Here is a 19,253-nt window from a genome sequence, read left to right as displayed (position 1 = left end):
ATACATAGACATCTCCGCACCTTAAAATGTATATTAGCTTATGCTGAAATTGCAGTTGCTTAATGTTTCAATGGAACATACATTTATTGAATTGTTTAATGAATTACAACAAAAATGGAAAGGCAAAAAATTAAGCTTATAATTTGAACCTGTGTTAATATTTTGACAATATTTTCTCTTTTAAACTTTTTAATTATGTTAAAAATATGTGTTGTTTTCAAGTGTAACTAAAAATATTATTATGTGTATAATTTATATTAACTATACGAATGTTGGAATGAAGGTAGGAAAAAAGTATCAACTTTAAATCCTTTAAAAATTGTCATTATAACAGAATGTTAAATATAGCAAGTTATTTACTAAATGCAGAAACATTTTCATGCCATGAGAAGCAATCTCACGTCAACTCATCAATGCAGAACCTTTGGGGCTGCATTAAATTACTACGGTCTTCTTGTCCAAAGGTATTCGTTTCAATATTTCTTGTGATGAAAGGATGTCAGTATTTATCACAATTATTGCTATAGTTTAACATTACAGTTTAACATTAGAATTATTAAATCCCCTCTTAACTATCTTATTTTTAAGTTTTGAATTTTGCACACGCTGTCATATTGACATATCTGAATAGAACACTTTTTGCAGAATAATAAACATGTAAAGCCTGATAGGAAGATATAGATATTCACGGCACAAATGTAATCTTATAGACATTGACTTCATCAGTTGCTTTGTTACAAAATCTTTCTAAAACACATGTTCTCAGGGTGGTGTCTTCCTTATTGTTAGAGATAAATCCATCACATCTTCGTTCATTACGTTCCCATCTCAAAGTTCTGTCCAAATATGACAAACTTTATATGATATAAAAAAGATTGTCATGTCTTTTAAAAACATGTATAGAACTCAATATCATCATAAAGAGCTTTAATTACACAGCCAATTAGATAATCTATTGGATTCGCCGTCTTTTATTTAGGAATCGGATTCGTAATCAGCGACCCCAAATACCTTCGGTAACAAAATTCAGGCAAAAATATTTAATAGAAAAATGTGTGACTTAGGAGGTAAGTTTGTAGGTTGTTTCCATCCCTTTGAGGGATAAGTTATATTATATTTTTAGGTATGTTGTCTGTCAACCTACGTCTTTCTTTCTAAAGCTCAAGATATTATTTTAAGATGTTTTCTCAAAGTAATTACAAATTGGTGCATTTCATTATAAGGCTTTACCTTATCCTCACTATTTCACCCTATTTTGGGGATGTTTTATCGTTTTCCTAAAAAATCACCTGGTAAATCGGTCTTTGGGTTACTGATTCGGATTCAGTAAAAAAAATACACAAAATTTATGTTTTGTGGGTCTGTGTTATCAGTCACTTTACACTTTTCTATGAACTGGAAAATAAAAATTTAGATGTGCCATTTACATCAATAACCGGATGCAAAAACTCCATCATTGATCGATGATATAGAAGTATGTTCTATCCATACTTTGAGACACTTTGATATACTAAACTCTTTAAAAGAAATGGAATATTTTTCCTGGGACATTTTTCATGTTGTTTTGATATAGTTCTGCCATGTATTTTTAGAACGACCAATTTTATTCGAAAGTACAAGTTCACACAAACTATTACTAGATATGAAATGCTATTTAAATAAAAATATTTAACCCGATTACGAAAACACGCTAAGCGTTGACCTTGTCGCTTATAACATACATGTTGTACTTGCCTTCTTCTTTAAAGCAGACAGCTTTCAGTATCGACAATTTATTTTATCTAATTGTGCTATATTACGCTAGGGCATTAATGTAAAACGTTTCGCCCTACTGCCACATTTTTTTCCAAGGCATTTTCCCGCCAAACGCAACATCACCAGCCATCCACTGATATGAATATAACTATCGATTTGGAGATTTTCAGGACTCTGAACGCTTTCAGCAGGGACTGTACTCCAGCTGATCGATTCCCGGCTGAAGCAGTAGAAAGCTCGACACCACAGCCTACCCTATTACTACAACAAACAAGTATTTGTTTTTGTACAGAATTAGTGTTTTCGCATGTAGTGAACTGAAACTTGAAAGTTATAAGTGAACGTGGTGAAGAAATTCTGAACACAAATTAAAAATTAATTAATTTTCCAATAGTAAGTAGTTTGAATGATTTTTTTACTCACTTTCTGTTTGCTCCTGCCTTGATATGTCGGAAAATTTCAGATTGTAGGTTGTTTTCCAAGACCTTCTTTTCTCTTGCCTTTCACGACTTGTCTTTCCAATCCTTGTACTATTAATAATTTATTTTGTTGGGCACTTTTATTTTGTTCATATAAATTAATTTATTTCTTGTTTTTATGGTTTCTAATATTAAATTATGTGCGTAATGAGTCTGCTTTACAAAATGATTGTTGTAAATTTTTATTACTGGGTGTGGTATGTTCATAATGTTCTCCGATTTAATAAATTGTATTATTATTATTATTACTACTATATTATAGCAAATACAGAACACGTAGATTTATTTCTATTGTGATAAAACATTTATTAAATTAGAGACACAGAATTACTATTTTTAATATTTTACTGAAACGTTTCAATATTTACATCATTTTCAATATTTCACCAGTCCCCAGATGTTGCGCATATAAACGATTTTCTTTCTTGAAAGTCTTAAAAGACGTATTCTAAAGCATATGCCGTTTGATTTGAATGAAATTGTTTAAATTTAAACTAACGGATCGTTTTTTTTTTAATATATTTGTATAAATAGTATAGTACCTTAGGGATATCTGAACAGGCCCATCGCATACTGGCTCCCATAGGTTATTTTCTTTGGAGATATTTAAAAACTTGCAGGATCTAAAAAATTCTATAATAGAATCATGTCAGGCTATTCGTCATATTGCCAGTCTTTATGAATGTCAGTCTATGAGAAGAGAGTCTCTGTTAATGTTAATGGCGGACACTTTGAACATTTGATGTAATTAAATTTGGTTTAAAATGTTAAACTAGATATTATTCGTTAAGTCTTCTTCTTCATTAAATAGAAGAATTCTAATTACACGACTTTTTTGTAGTTATTACTTATGTCATATGTTCAAAATAAGCTGTTAGCAAGATCTCAAAGGGGTCAAAATATTCGAATTTTCCTACAAAACAAAAGAAAATTCCATATTTTTCTCAATAAATCGTTGCAGAACGTTTCCTGTGCCCATGGTTTTGCAAATTATTTACTATGTCAAATATGAAGCCTTCTAGGACTGTTATTTTCTATTAATTTCCAATAAATTTCTCTTATGATTCATGTTATACATATAAGCAAGTATTTTTTTAATTTCTTCTTTAGCTTGAACACTACTCGATCATAAGAATTATTTCCTAGTTAGAATGATGTAACCCTCTTCGTTATCGGGACTTCGGCCACTACATATACAAATATAAGGCTTAACAGATCCAGTATTTGCTACATATGCATATCTAGATTATCAATTTGGAGGAAAGTTAATCAAATTAGAAAACCGTTTTACTATGTGCCCGAAACATAAATTAGTTTTCGACTTCTGGTAAAATTTCGAGACCCATCAAATGGCTTCTTACAAATGGAAGGTCGTATTTTTTTCGAATCCAGCACGCAATGCTGCTCGTTATTCCTAAAAGAGAAATATTACTGGCAATGTCTCCGAAGCCTCCTCTTTGTCGTCTGTTGAAAGTAGGTCAATAATTATCATAAGTCATACTGATATTTTATCAATCAATATAAGTAAACTGGACATTGAAGAACTGTTACCATTCAAGAAAAGGATGTTGACACTTTGAAGAAACATTTAAATAAAATCGAGATAAAGGTATAAAATGAAAAGAAAAGACATATAAAAGGTAGGACTACTATATCAGAATTGGAATAGCTATTACTAGGCAAGAATCAGCAGAAAATGATTCTTGGTTGAAGAATTATCTTGAAGTTAGCTATTTCTGGCACAGTTCAAGCTTTTTCTCTATTCAATGGGGTATTTTCTTACTTGTAAAAAAACAGTATTAATTTCCCCAGAAGTGACATTCAAAAGTTATTTCTGTTTTTACCTGCGCAACCAAATTTGTCAAGGACGAAATAGGTAGAATGTGACAACCTAGATAATTTTCCATACATTACATAAAAAGAAAAGCTTACCATAGAGCTACTCTGTCAGCGTTGGAATACAAGATACTGAAATGTATTTTATGAAGAAAAATCTGTGTAGTTGCAATTCTTCCAGAATCATTTGGGTTATCTTCGAAACAGCTTCTGGATAAAAGATCCATGTTACTGTACGGGTTTTATTAGATTTGCAACATATGTGGCTCACCCGAAGTTTTGCCTAACTTCCATTAGTACTGTTTTCATCGACATCAAGCTAATTTGGTAAAGTTACACTGACTAATTTCACAAATTGAAGGTTTTATAACTTTGGAACGCTTTTGCACATTATAGTGCTTGCTTAATGTTCAAAGTTGCCACGATTAAAACCACATTAATGACACATGGAATGTTTGAATAAGTATAGGATACGAATACGTTTTGTAATTATTTAATATGCCTCATACAGATAGCAACTTTATACGGAATCTTATTTTTTTAACTTTATTATTAATTTTATACATTATTGGTCCTTGTCTCTTTCAAAGTACTTCCCTGCTCTATTCTTCGCAGTTTTAGATAGCTTCATTTGAAATGGCATTTAAAGTCGATGAATTTGCTTTGATGTCATCAATAGTCTGAAAACGCCGTCCTTTCAACACTGATTTTAATTTTGAAAATAAAAAAAATCGCAGGGAGCCATGTCTTGCGAGTAAGGAGGGTGAAGGACGAAAATAATCTGATTTTTGGCACAAAACTGACGAATTGACAAAACTACGGTGTGTGCGGGGACAATGTCATGGTGCAAGAACCATACGCTGTTTCGCCAGAACTCTGGTCTCTTTTTGACGTAACCCTTGTAAAACGCCTTGATAGTTCACTGTTTCACCTTGAGGCAGGAATTCAAAATGTACAATTCCATTAAAGTCGTAAAAAAACAGTGAGCATCAATTTGATGATCGAGGCTGCCATGCTTTCTTGGGCATGGAGATTCTTTGCCAATCCATTATGATTGAACTTTTGTCTTAGTGGCGTAGCCGTAAACCCAGCTTTCGTCTCTCGTTATGATCCCTTGAATGAATGTTTCATCGTCACTGAATTGTTCAAGGAATTGCCGACCACGATATTCTTTCTGCTGTTCGGTCATCAAACGAGGAACAAATTTTGCTACAACTCGATGCAGGTTCAATTTTTCACTCAAAATTTTATGGCATGGCATTGAGATGCTAACCTCTTATGCAATTTCTTTGACAATCTGACCGTACTAGGTCTTTGACTTTCTGAACGTGGGAGTCATCAGTTGAAGTCGAAGGCCTTCCTGGTCGAGGATCATTTTCAATTGACTGACGATCGCTTTTAAGTGTTGAAAACCATTCGTAAGGGTCGTATGGTAATAATTTCATTCATTTCATTTCATTTTCATAATTTACGTCAAGTAAGGATGCATAATAATATCAATACAAGCATATAAAAACTATTAAACATTTAATTGTTAGTCCCCTTACCTATAGAGCTAACGAATGTATCAGGAATAATGTGTTCCCTGGTATTCTTAAACTTGCAAAAGTTATTCCTATTCATAAGAAGGGATCCATCTAACTATAGACCCATCTCCTTACCTCCAATTATATCCAAGATTTTCGAAAAGATCCTGAAGTATCAAATTAACAAAATCTTTGAATCAAAATTATTTCACTCCTGTCAATTTGGCTTTCGAAATAAAAGGTCCTCGTCACTAGCAATAAAAAACTGAATGCACTCAGTTCTGAGTGGCTTTGAGAATAGAAACATTACTAATGATACTATATATGACCTTACTAAGGCTTTTGACTGTGTGACCCACAACATTTTAATACAAAAACTTTGATCCAAATAGTATCTCCCTTATTAAATCATATCTGAGTGACAGATCTCCATTTGTCACTTTTAATGAAAGTAAATCTTCATGCTTAACTATGAATCACGGAGTCTCAGAACAAGAATCAGTCCTTGGGCCTGTACTGTTTCTCATTTACTTAAACGATCTACCAAATAGTGATAGCAAGTTTATTCTCTTTGCGGATGATACTACGATCCTAAACAGTGCAGGTCAGGCCAGTGCCCTTCTTAGAATGTTCTAACAACACAGGATAACGTTAGGCAGTGATTTTTGGCAAATAAGATGTACCAATCAAGACAAAACTCAGTCTATTTTGTTTACTTTGGATTATGTGCATAATGAGTTCACCAATTGCGCCTCGCAAGTGAAATTTCTCGGAGTGAATATTGATTGCCAAATTTTTAAATTACAACGCAAATGTATTCGTATTATTGCTGGGTTACTCAATAGAGCAGACTGTAAGCAACAATTTAAGAAATACGGCATATTTACACTACCAAGTGTCTGTATCTTGGAATGTTTCTTGTAGATTAAGGAAAATATCCCTATGTTTCGTCAACATTGTATCAACCCATTATCCTACTAGAAACAAGTCCCTGCTCCTCTTAGACTAAGTAGAACTAGAGTCGGTTCTAATTACTATTGCGTGTGCTTTTTTAAAATGCTGCCTGAAACAATTAGGTCTTTGTGTAATGCTCACTATAAAATGAGAATAAGGAATTTTCTTAAAATGAAAGCTTTTTACTCATTTGATGATTATTTTAATGATGATTTTGGTGCTCTTGTTAGTCCCCTAGGAATACCATGTAATGTGTGTGATGTGGGATATATTTCTTTATGTATTTTGTAATAATGCCTCTTTTCGTATCTACAGTATTTATCTTTAGTATTTTTTAATGATTTATTCACATACCTATTAGGTTTAACATATTTTTAATCACTAATACTTTTGATGTCATATTTCTTATGTGACTTGTGACAGTTGTCTTATGTTCTTACATCAATAAATTATTATTTTCTATATGCTAAAATTAGAACTAATTTCAGTAATTAACTTACTAAATAGTAATCAAGTAACTTTTAATCTTGCATACAGAAACGGCAACAATTTTTGTTGGAATTTGTGTATGATACTATGCAAGATTAAAGTTCTTAGTTAATTACTGAAATTAGTTATAATTTTAGCATAATGTCATACGACCCTAACATTGCTTACGATCCAGAGCATCATCTTCGTAAGCTTGTTTCAAAAGTTAAAACGTTTTCGTGAAAGTTTTCCCCAGTTTCACGCAAAATTTTACGTTGCATCGTTGTTCCACAACATCGCACATTTCAAAAATCGTCACTGACACTTAAACACGTTCAAAAATAGCAATGTCACGAAAACTAAATGAGATATCAGCAATCCAAGAACATGTGGTTTTAGAGGAAGTTATGCGCAACGCAATGCTGCCAACCGCATATCACTGAATTCTGTTATTTTCTGATCAGACCTCGTACCTAAAAGTTAGAACTACATGAAGTATAGGATCATTCAAGCAGGGTTTCTTCCAATTGCATGAACAATCCTAATTTTGAAGAGAAAGGTAATGTTCCTGGCGGAACCAGGCACTTTTGTGAATGTCATTAAGGAAGATAAATTAACATGATTTGTTCACAACATTAAAACGGTAGATATGGAAGTTGATATTTTAATGTTATTTACCAGTAGACCAGTACAAGCTACTAAATGTATATTATTGTTGTGGATGTATTGTATTCTATTTGACATGTTAATTTCATTACTATTTAAATGATCTTATTGCATATCAGTTTTAATCTTATCAGTGTACCAAAATATACTGTTATTTACTGAACAGCATGTATTTTTTCATAACTGTAAAGTTGAATACTCTAGCGTTTCGTTCTGTTGGTGAGTAGAAAAATGTAAGAAATGTATGTGTCACCACCTTGTAAAGGAAACAAAAATGACGATAAAAGAAATTATCGAAATAATTTACAGTACTGCGGTCGCTTGCTACTCGGTTATCAGTCAGTTTTAGGTCGTGCCAGTGTCGTTTACATTTACATTAATGCACGTAGTATGTCGAAGTCGGGTAACTATATTTATAAATAATTGTACTTAGTTAATTTAATAAAAAGCAAAAGTATAAGAAATCAGTGGCAACAGTTTCCTGATGAGGCAAAATCTAGTTTATTTGTCTAAATAATCACCTGCAAGCTCTTCTAAATCTGAAACATTCTAACAGCTTGAAATTAATCATGAAGTTTGGTATACTGGTTTTATAACGAAGCAATATCTTCACAATAAACGGCTTACGGAGAGATAAGTTATACATTGTGTATATTTTGGTAAAGTTTAGAATATGTCATGTGTACTAAAGTACTAAATTCACATAGTTTAGTTTAAAAAAAAAGTAATGTTCAGTATTACGTTAAAATTCCGATAATTTCGATTTAGTATTTCGAAGTATTTTTTCTAAAATCACTAAAAAAATATGTTGTCATGAATTGACGTCTGGGAACAGTTTTATGAAAAATAGTTAACTAAGCGATCGACTAATCTAAGGTTACAAAATAAACCATGATCATGGTAAGAAGTATTCAATGTAAGAACTATATTATCCTTTATGAACCCTCCTTATACTACCATTGAATAGAATTATATCTTTTCACTAATTTCATCGCGATATCAAGCTTCAGTATAATATTTTACCATCTTCTTTAATAATATGTTAGAGCTGCAATATTTATCAGGTGCTCATGGTGCAATGTGACAATGTATGCACACTTCCTGTCGTCACCTTTGTAGGCGTGTCATTTGTATATGATACCCATAACACCAAATATTTTTTCCTTGTACTATTTAAGTTCATATTTTGAAAACATTTTTGAGCAAAAGCGATATTTCATTATAAATTTCGGTTACCTCGACATTTTTTTATTCTAAACTCTAGTTAATCCATCATTTCTGACGGTTCTGTTCTATGTGTGGAAGAGAAAAATCATGATTATATTTTGTACAGCACGTTTTTATACTTAAAATTGTGTTAATTTAATTCTCTTTCTCTTATAAGTAAATTATCATTTTTAGAAAACTGTACCCTAGAAATTTAAAGCAATAGAACAGTAGATATTAAAAACTGTTATCAGGATTTTGTCTCTGATTTGGATTGCAGCTATTGATCTGCAATATTTTCAATTATTTTCTGTATTATGACATTAAAGATTTGTACCAATGTACTTTATTATAAACTACTGGTACTAAAATAGAATAACCTCACTTAATTAAACTTACTGTTGATGCTTAAGACGATACCGAATGTCAAAAATTGTATCAATTTTTATCACTAGTCGCTACAAGTTAACATTAAAAATAAAAACCCATATATTTATTGGCACTAAAGTATTCTTACTCATAACGATTTGTCCAGTTTCCACAAAATAAGAAAAATTATTTACACAGAGACAAAATATGAACGTAGATAAGTCTTTCATTTACTAGAAGTGGTGCGACAAATTTCCACAACAAACACGTTTATGCTGATGAAAATCCACACGCTATGAATGTAGCCCATTATCAAGATGAATGCAAGATTAATATAGACAATTTTCTTATTCGTTTGATCGCTGTGTTCATATCATTGTATAAATATTTTAGAGGCATCCTATATATTATACAAGTTATCGCTGAATGTTCCATGTGAAAGTACATACACATATTTGGAGAACATTCCTTCGGTAAAAATAAGCAAGAACCTTAGATTTTTCTTTAACATTGCAAGAAAATTCATTAAATTTGTTACTGTAAAACCGACATTAGACTATTGTTGTTCTTTGAGTTAATTTTAGCACATTTTCAATTAAATTTATAAAGCACTTTTTGCCTCTGATACTATATATTGTCAGTTTTATGTTAATAGAAACTTTTGAATCCTTACCTAAGGATAAAAAAATATTTTTACTTTTTTTTCACAAGATATGACGTGAACACTTCTACGATGGGTAGGAATCCCACTGTTAATTTGCTACAAGTGTTAAATTAAAATTAAACTATGGTGACATTTTTAACTCGCAATCCTTAACAAAATTGTCTACCCCCAGAATGGCACATTTGTATCTAACCCCAGCACATTCGCTGTTTGTTCCTAACTTAGTGACCCCATTCTGCACTATTTGGGTCATCCCAGAAGAGGGTGTAATGCGGAGAATGTGATAGCATCATGGCAAGGATTTAAGTTCTGAAGCTGGCTGACTATAGATTTTTTTTATTTGTCGCTTATATTTAGGACACATAAAATTGTATCAGGGTTAATACTTACACCAATCAGATTTAGATTAGTAGGCCGAGTGGTCATTGTGGGCGCAGTTGTTATTGATTATAATTTTGCAATAATTTATATATTATATAATTTTGGAATATCGTTAGAATTTTGAAATAATACGATTCAACTTTGAAACAAATTTGCTGTTTAAAAGGTATCTTCATTTTTTGCACCGCAAATTATCTATGAACACATCGTAAGTGTATATGGCTTTTTTGAAAAATATTTTTGCTTCATACTACAATTCACAATTTCTTGTTCAATATCAGTTTTTTCTTTACTGTACGCAACTTACAAAATAAATGGCATTATATTACATTACATGCAAACTTCAAAAATGTTAATATTCTGTCTGAAGTGCCATACATATTGTTAGTAGTTTAGTTATATCAGTACATGGACATATGTTCTATGTAGAGAGGAAGATAAGAAATTAATGTTTTGATTTTATCTTGCGCAACTACATTGTTGTTGTCAATTTTTAAAAATCTTTTTTAAAAATTTTAATTAACTGTTTAAATTATTTTAACAGAAGCCTTAAAAAGCATTAAGCGAGTTGAAAATTTTAATACTCACAATTTTATCTTAAAAATAATAGACACAACAGAAAGTCTTGTTGTAATTGGTAATAGTGTACTTTGAAACAAGTGACGAAAATGCTTTTTTCTTTATGAGTGACGATACACTCAGCGTCAAGTTCAGGTATTAAAAAAATCATCCTAAATAAAATATGAGTTTTTGGTTCATATACAATTATATGTTCAATTTAATTAATGTGAAACTGTCAGCAATATGTATTTTATAATTACTTCACTCATTTATCTACTCTGACATTAATCTAATTCAAATCAATTAAACAAATTCCTAAGTATCATACGTAGATTTTTGGTACCAAAACACACTGTTTGACTTCATCAATTATTGATGGAATTATTTTAGAAAAAAAAATGTTGAATTTATTTGAATTACCTTAATACTTTTATCATAATATAGTAAAAATAATGCAGTAAATTATCATGATATTTTAATCATCGTAATGTTTTAATTAAGAAAATCATAAATTTGATATTTCCATTCTCATCTCCTGATAATATTTTCTTCGTAAGTGAGAAAAAAAGTCACTTTCGTATCGTTTAAGCCGTGAGAAAATCCCTGCCTTCGTGTATATGAATAAGAAAAAGTTTATTTTCTGGTGAATATCTATTTCAACCTAGATGTTATATAATACTGTCATCCTTGTTACTCTTAAAAAGGTACACATTAAATGCAATACTGTAATTGTGTAAACGTTTGTTTGATTATAACATGCAGATAAGATATATGACAACATATTACAATGATTAGTATCACTTTCTGTAGGCGTACCTATTGTTGTTTTTTTATTAAACGATATACAGGATATATGCTAACTGATAATTCTTGACCCAGAACATGAAGATTTTACCTAAAATACTGAGCTTTATTTTTGCCGATTGTTTTGATACTATTTAATATTTCTTTATCATATTTGGCAGAAACTTTAGGTACTTTAAGAAATATTAAACTATGGGAAAACATAGGTTCTACCTTATTACCAGAGGCATACATCAGGGAGAAAGGAGCAGTTTCTATCCCCTCTAAATTCTAATTGTTCATATTTGCATTGCTCATTTTGGCATTGCTCATTTTGGCATTCTTAGGCATAAAATTGCATTGGTTGCCTGAAACAATTTTTCCATTTCACTACAGTCGTATAAGAAAAATAGAATACCGTGTATTCGCACATAAATATAAAATAAGTTTTTTGAATTAAAAGAAAATTTTTGGTGAAGCAACATATTTCAAATTTTACTTCGTATATTCGACATTCATTGTTAAAATGACTCACTTTCTGCTGGAATACCCGCTATTGCTTTGTAGTTGTGTTTATTTTAAATTTTTACCTATAATTGCTTCTGTCTTCATATTAAATAATTTCCAAAAAGTGAACTACGAAGTTTAATTTGTGCAACTAATGCAATTTTATGAGCTAATACGATTATGAACAATAAATGAAATAATAATATCAGAATATCGTATAGCCCCAATTATCGCACAATTATCCCCAATTATCTCGCAATTATCCCCAATTATCCCCAAAACTATTCATTTTATCGTTGTGAAATAGGAGTACATTATTTTTGTAAGAAATGTTTAAAAATTAAAAAATCATACCAAAATTACTAACTTTAACAGTGATGTAGAATTCAGAGGGGGGAGGGGACATCTGGGTCACTGCTGTGAGCATTTGGTAATAGAGGGAAACTATTTTTATCATAATTTAATGTTTCTTAAAGATTAGATATCTTTCTGCCAAATATAACAGAGAAATATTAAATAATATCAAAATCATTGCAACAATTAAAAAAACATTTTAAAACATCCTGTATGTATGCACATTTCATCTAATTGTTTTACTTTAAATTTTGATATAATAATATGTCTCTCGAAACGCCAAGAAGTCTTAACCAACCGCGTGGCAACTAATCTAGAACTTTTTTAACTAAATTACAGCGATATTTCTGTTGCAATGTTACTGAATGTTGGTCGTAAAGTGGAATTACATAATAATTAAGATCTCTATTGTGTTATATGATTAAAAATACATGGATGTAGATAGCGTACTTTTCGAGTGTCTTTTGTCCGAAGGATGTACATACCCCACCTAAGACGATATTAGCCTATAACACCCGTGATACCTTTGACTTTTAATGTCTTATCTTTGTTATTTTAAAAGAAAATTTTGTTACATATAACAGGTTACATATAACATCTGCTTGACATAATCTGTATTGAGGTAAATAAATGTTACTTGGAATATTTGTCATTGAAGGTCTCTCAGAAGGGTGATTATTATAAAATAACACTTGTGTCAAGTAAAAAAGACTTGACTGATAGGATGCGCCACTTTAAAAGTAATCTTGCTAATTGCTATGATCAATTTTAGTTCCTAAAAATACGCAATGTCTACTCTATTTTGATTTATGAATATTCATTGACAGGTGATCACGCTTTTGAACTCAGAAAACGGCGTTCCCACAGGCTGTTATCTTGGGTTGAAATTCCCTTAGGTTATATTTCCGATCATGTAAGTTTATTTTCATAATACTTCTTGCTTTTCCTTACTAATTTACAAATTTCCTATTTATTTCCATATAGCATTTCATAATTGTGGGCATCAATGAACTATTAAGGGTTTCCGCCAAGAAAAATTATTAAATAAGAAAGGGTTGTTTAATACCATTGTTGTAAGAATGCTTATTGATTTTTTTTGCTTATCGTTTCAATTCTGGTATTTCCTCCTTATCTAAAACACAATTTGCTTATGTGTTCATAAGCTTCTGGACATTCTTAATAAAAAAAGAGCTTTCAAACAACTTTGCACTACCTCAATTGCCTTTTATGAACTTCTGGCTCTGTTAATGTTCTTTGAAAGGTACAAACAAATGAAATCTGATAGAGCCAAGTTCGGATAGTGTGGCGGATATTAAAATATCTAAAATTTTAGAACGTGTAACATATGTTGTTCACGAGCAGCAGCATAGTAGCGAGCGTTGTTGTGTGAGCTTTGATGATATCGCATGCTCTATAGTTTGTCCTCTTGTCACTATATCGACTGTCATAAAAATCACAATACCTATTTTCAATGTCGAAAAAAAATTTTGTATTTTCAGCAGGAAAACAAAATGTAAAGTGATTTCAGCTATTGAACTGTTGTTTACTTGCTGATTATTAGTGATGTATCCAAAAGAATTTTATCTGTTTTTTTTAATAACGTTTAAAATTGAAAGTCTACTTGTGGAAACAGTAATAGAGACAGTGAAAAGTTCAATTAACATGCCAAAAACTTTTACAACTTTGTGGAGAACTGGACTAAAAAGCAAGGAAACTATGTCGAACAATATGAAACAATATTTTCCCATAAGTGTTCTTATAGCAATATTACTAAATAATTCCTGATATCTAATGACTGCCTTTAGGAATATTTGTATACTGTTGAATATACGGTTATATTATTATTTTGAGAAATTGTCAATAAATAAACTGTTTTCCATAACAAATGTAATAATTGACATATTTTCTTATAATATTTGTCTACACTTTATCGTCAATATCTAAATATTTCATACTTATAATAATTAATATATGATTTAGTTTCGAAATAAATTAACTGTATTTTAAAATTTTCACAGCTCATAAATATTATTTAGAAAATATAATTTATAAAGATAGTCGGCGAATGTTTTTATTATAAAACTTGTAACCAATAAAAAATTTACCCTCTTTTGGCATTTGAACCATTCAAGCTAAAGCTATCGCGACGAACAGGCGACGGGATTTGCCTTCGTTTTTGTTGGCTTTTCATCTAAAACGATTTGTCATTGTGGAAAATTTTATGAAAGAACCCTGACATATTTCACAGTATTCATTTTTATATGGTACTTATCATCAAGTTAAAGACTTTTTCTTCATTCAGCACTGAATATTAAGTTACAATTTTCAGTTTTCTCTACAGGGTATAACAGTAATGTTGATTCCTTTTGAAAGAAAGTAAAGAGGAAAAGTATTTCTAAAACTGCTTCTAAGGGCTTTGTAATGCTTTAAAGATTTAAAGAAACATTGAAGATATATAGAGAAAGGTAATTGAATATTCTTTTATAGGCTTATATGAAGCATTTAAAAAGTCAAGAGTCTCAAAAATGTTATTTGGTTTAGCCATATCCGGATTGAAAAGAATCATTTGTATAATTTTTGTAATAGTGTGCAATCAAATAACTTCCTTTACAGTTAAATCCTCTCAAAACGTTTCTGACATCGACGCCACTGATTAGTTTAAGATCAAATTTTATATGTAGGTAGCAGCTACGAGAGAACTATACTGTTCCAATTTGAAATCTGAACCATCAATGGTTTTTGAATAACTGAACAAATATCAGCCCTATATTAGTAGACAACACATTAGAATCAAAGGATATTTTTTGATGAAAAAGCTCTGCCGATAGCTGCTTGCTTAGCCAAGCTTTTGGTTACTTTACGGACAAATTATGAAAAGAACATACTTTATCAACTTTGATCTAAAACAAGATTTAAGATTACCTAAGATACTTCAGAAGTGACAAAATTGGATGAACAAAATAGAAAACTTTTGCCAGTTTTAAATATTCATAAAAAGTGAAAAAAGAGTTCTCTTCTTTTGCACCATTGTACTTTAATTATTGCTAAAGGAGAATCACTTTCAAGAATGGCTACAAAAAAAAGTTTGCGGTATGTGGAATAATATACTTCTTTAGTCCTTTAATTGATATAGAAGCCATAAATACTAGAAGCTTGTGGGTGACATACATATATTCTATAAAGTATACGTCATATCTTGTCGTTTTAGCTATGGCATACTGGTGAGAACTAATAAATTCGAAACTGGTAATTCTCATGATGAATGAACTTACCTATTTACTAGATATTGGGTCTGTAATTGAGTGCTAGAAGGGATATGTAGTCCACAGAGTAGTTGTCTTCCACAATTCAATTAGTTTAAAATATAAGTTTCTTTTAATTTTGAATGGAGCAAAATATTTCGTTCTATCCAACTTGATACGAAAGGAATAAATTTCAATAACATATTTATTTGAAAACTGTATTCGTGAAAAATATTGTAGTTTATTTACTTATTTATCGATTGTCAACTTATATCGTTTTGAAATTGATATAAAAATAATAGTAGGGGAAAGGAATGCAAAATAATTAAAATAATGGCTATGCTGCTAATTTAAATGGAATGTGTGAGCGTATTAATTTTGTACATGCTGTGCTTTAGGAACAAATAGTATAATGAACCTACTCGATGAAATTCAATAGAAATTTAATACTTGAAAGCATCTGCTAGAGATGTATAATTATTTAAGTTAACAATTTTTGTAAAAATTTAAGTATTCAGGTTATTTCCGGTATATGGAATATACTGGATTTATATACAAAATACCCCGAATTTCCTTAAGTTATAAGAGCAGCTCGTAAACAAAGTTTCATATTTCTGATTTAATAATTGCATTTTATCTTGAAACATAAACTAAAAACGTGTCATTAATTGTCTACCTACGAGATCTGTCCAGAAAATAGCCGAACTTTATTAGTCTTGTCTCTTTCACAGTACTCCTCCTCACTATTTACATACTTTTCCCAGTAGTGTTTCCATTTCGCGAAGCAGTAATTTTAATTTCGAAAATAAGAAAAAATCGCCAGGAACCAGGTCTGGCAACTAAGGAGGGTGAGGGAGGACAGTAATATGATTTTTGACACATAACTAAGGAATTGACAAAGCTAAGTGTGCGGTCGCATTGTCATAGTGCAGGAACCTCGTTACAACTCTGGTCTCTTTTTGCGAATTTTTTCAGGTAACCATTGTGAAACGCCTTGATAGTACACGCAAGTTCTCTGTTTCACCTTGAGGCAAGAATTCAAAATTTACAATTCCATTAAAGTCGAAAAAAATAGTAAGCATCAGTTTGACCGAGTTGATCGAGACTGACGCGCTTTCTTGGGGCGTGCAGATTCATTGCTAATCCACTGTGATGATTGAACTTTTGTCTCACTGTCGTAGCCGTTAACTCAGTCTCACGTTATGATCCTTCGAATGAATTTTTCAGTCATTGGATTGTTCCAGGTGTTGCCGACAAACGTCTTCGAACGATTTTCTTTCAGTTGTTCGATCATCAATCTAGGAACAAATTTTGATGTATCAGTTGAATTTGAAAGCTTTCCTGGTCGAGAATCATCCTCAATTGACTGGCGACCTGAAATGTGTAAACCATTCGTAACATTGCGTACTACACAAAGCATCATCTACGCAAGCTTGTTTCAAATGGTGAAACGATTCCGTGGAACTTTTTTCCAGTTTCACGCAAAATCTTACGTTGTATCATTGTTTCAGCAAATCTCACATTTCAACTCACTCACTCTTATACATGTTGTACTGAAATAACAATATCACGAAAACTAAATGAGATATCAACCATCCAAGAGAGGTTATGCACAACACAAAGCTTCCAACCACATATCACTAAATATCTCCATTAGAGCGTAATTCAAAAAGTTCGGTTATTTAACAGGTCTGGTATAACACTTTCTAACCCTGAATTCTCATCTAAAATAACGTGTGACTGATATTGAGATTTGTTTTAGATACACAAGTACACTTAGTAATCATTATCACAATTACCATTAGTCCATTACTATATTAAATATGAGGATTAGTTGTTATTTACTCGGATATAGATACAGGTGTATGTTATCGTGCTTATATGGGTGTTTCCGAATAGAATAGAGTTGATCAATTAGTAAGGGGAAAATTGTAGTTAAGTACCTTTGTTTAAAAAATGTAACGAACATTACTTTCATATAACAATTTCTACTTAATATAATAATGTATCGTAATCTTGAAAGAAACTAAAACAATTTCTGAATTATAAATATCCTAAAGGATGGTGATATCGGCTAAATAAATAATCTATACCGATTTATCTTTTACAGGAAACTGTCATCTGGCTGTAAATATTTTAGTTTTCCATTACGTAATTCGTCATAGGTAACGCCTGACGTTTGCTTTTTGCATCAGAATAATTTATCAATTTTTTAGATAACGAACTATAAATATATCGATCAATATATTTTTTCTCTGCCTTTAACATCAAAAAAGTTAATTCAGGAAGTACAGGGTGTCCCGAAATGCATGCAACAAAATTTGGTCATAGATTCTTAAGACAAATTTAGAGGACACGTATTTTTTCTTTCTGGCAACTGGCCCCCTCTTTCGAAGCTACCGCCCCCTGCAATCTGCCCCTAAGAAGTCTTTTTTATATCTCAAAACCATGTTGCACGAAAATCACTAAATTTAGTACACAGGAGTTTTATGACATGCAGAATCTCACAGTGCTACGCTTTTTGGCAAGAAATCCCCTTAAGACACTTTTTCGTGGGCCCCCTTGTCTTTGGAACCAGAAAAATTTGGTTGCAAATTTGTTTTTTTTTAATTATTAGTTAGCTAGAAAGCCATTGAATTTAGAAACTTTTTTGTCTCTTGATATTTTTTTCGTAAAACGCAATGTTTTTGAGGAAAATGGCGAATCACGATATGCATTCGATCACATTTTGCCATTTTTCTCGAAAACATTGCGTTTTACGAAAAAAGTTTCTAAATTTAATGGCTTTCTAGTGGACTAATAATTAAAAAAAAAAAATTAAATATGCGATCAATTTTTTTTTGGCTCCAAAGACAAGGCGGCCCACGAAAAATTGTCTTAAGGGGGTTCCCCGCCAAAAAACGTAGCACCATCAGATTCCACATGTCATAAAACCCCTGTATACAAAATTTAGCGATTCTCGTACAACAGGGTTCTGAGATATAAAAAAAAGATTAATCTTAGGGGCGGACTTCAGGGGGCTGTAACTCCGAAAGAGGGGTCCACTTGGTAAAAATAAAATATACGGGTCCCCTAAATCTGTCTTAAGAATCTGTGACCAAATTTTTGTTGCATTAATTTCAGGACACCCTGTATAGTAAGGGAGCTTCACATCAAAAGTAAATCATACTAAAAATATAATGCATTCAATAATAACTATTTTTCACAATATCCTTTTGTACCTTATATTAGTTTTGAAGTACAAAAAAGTTTTTTGCTGAAACTATTGACAGCTTGACCAAACTCAGCTCGGCCACGAAATGCGCAGTGGATATTTTTTAACCACTGTAACAGTGGCGAAGACAGAATACTTTAATTATAACTCACGTACACTTTGCGTACATACATCTAGTTGAGACAGAAAGTGCGCTTCTCTGTAGAGACGCCTGGACTTGCTACTGTGCAAGTGTATGCCACGGGCAGAGCTAAAGTAAATTTTCTCAAGCTATACAACAAATCTGTC

General features: G+C 31.4%; 1 protein-coding gene across 6 annotated transcripts in view; it reads left to right on the top strand.

Annotated features, from left to right (window-relative positions):
- Positions 1-2,027: 2,027 nt before the first annotated feature.
- The window catches only part of LOC108908469 (ras-related protein Rab-3), a 40,589-nt gene continuing 23,363 nt past the window's right edge, over positions 2,028-19,253 (top strand). The window contains exons 1-2 of one of the 6 annotated variants that reach the window (XM_018712510.2): positions 2,028-2,148; positions 13,337-13,422. Coding sequence is in view for 3 of the 6 variants with exons in the window: in XM_018712507.1 (XP_018568023.1) it covers positions 8,075-8,087; positions 13,337-13,422 (99 nt within the window). In the remaining 3 variants the exon portion in view is untranslated. Of the gene's footprint in view, positions 2,149-8,004; positions 8,088-13,336; positions 13,423-19,253 lie in introns of those variants that run through there. The other 5 variants (XM_018712507.1, XM_018712512.1, XM_018712511.1 and 2 more) reach the window with 5 other exon arrangements.

This window comes from Anoplophora glabripennis, unplaced genomic scaffold, assembly GCF_000390285.2.
Source record: "Anoplophora glabripennis isolate ALB-LARVAE unplaced genomic scaffold, Agla_2.0 scaffold240, whole genome shotgun sequence".
Lineage (NCBI taxonomy): Eukaryota > Metazoa > Arthropoda > Insecta > Coleoptera > Cerambycidae > Anoplophora > Anoplophora glabripennis.
The sequence above is the reverse complement of the archived record's forward strand: the minus strand, read 5'-3'. Positions and strand labels throughout refer to the sequence as shown.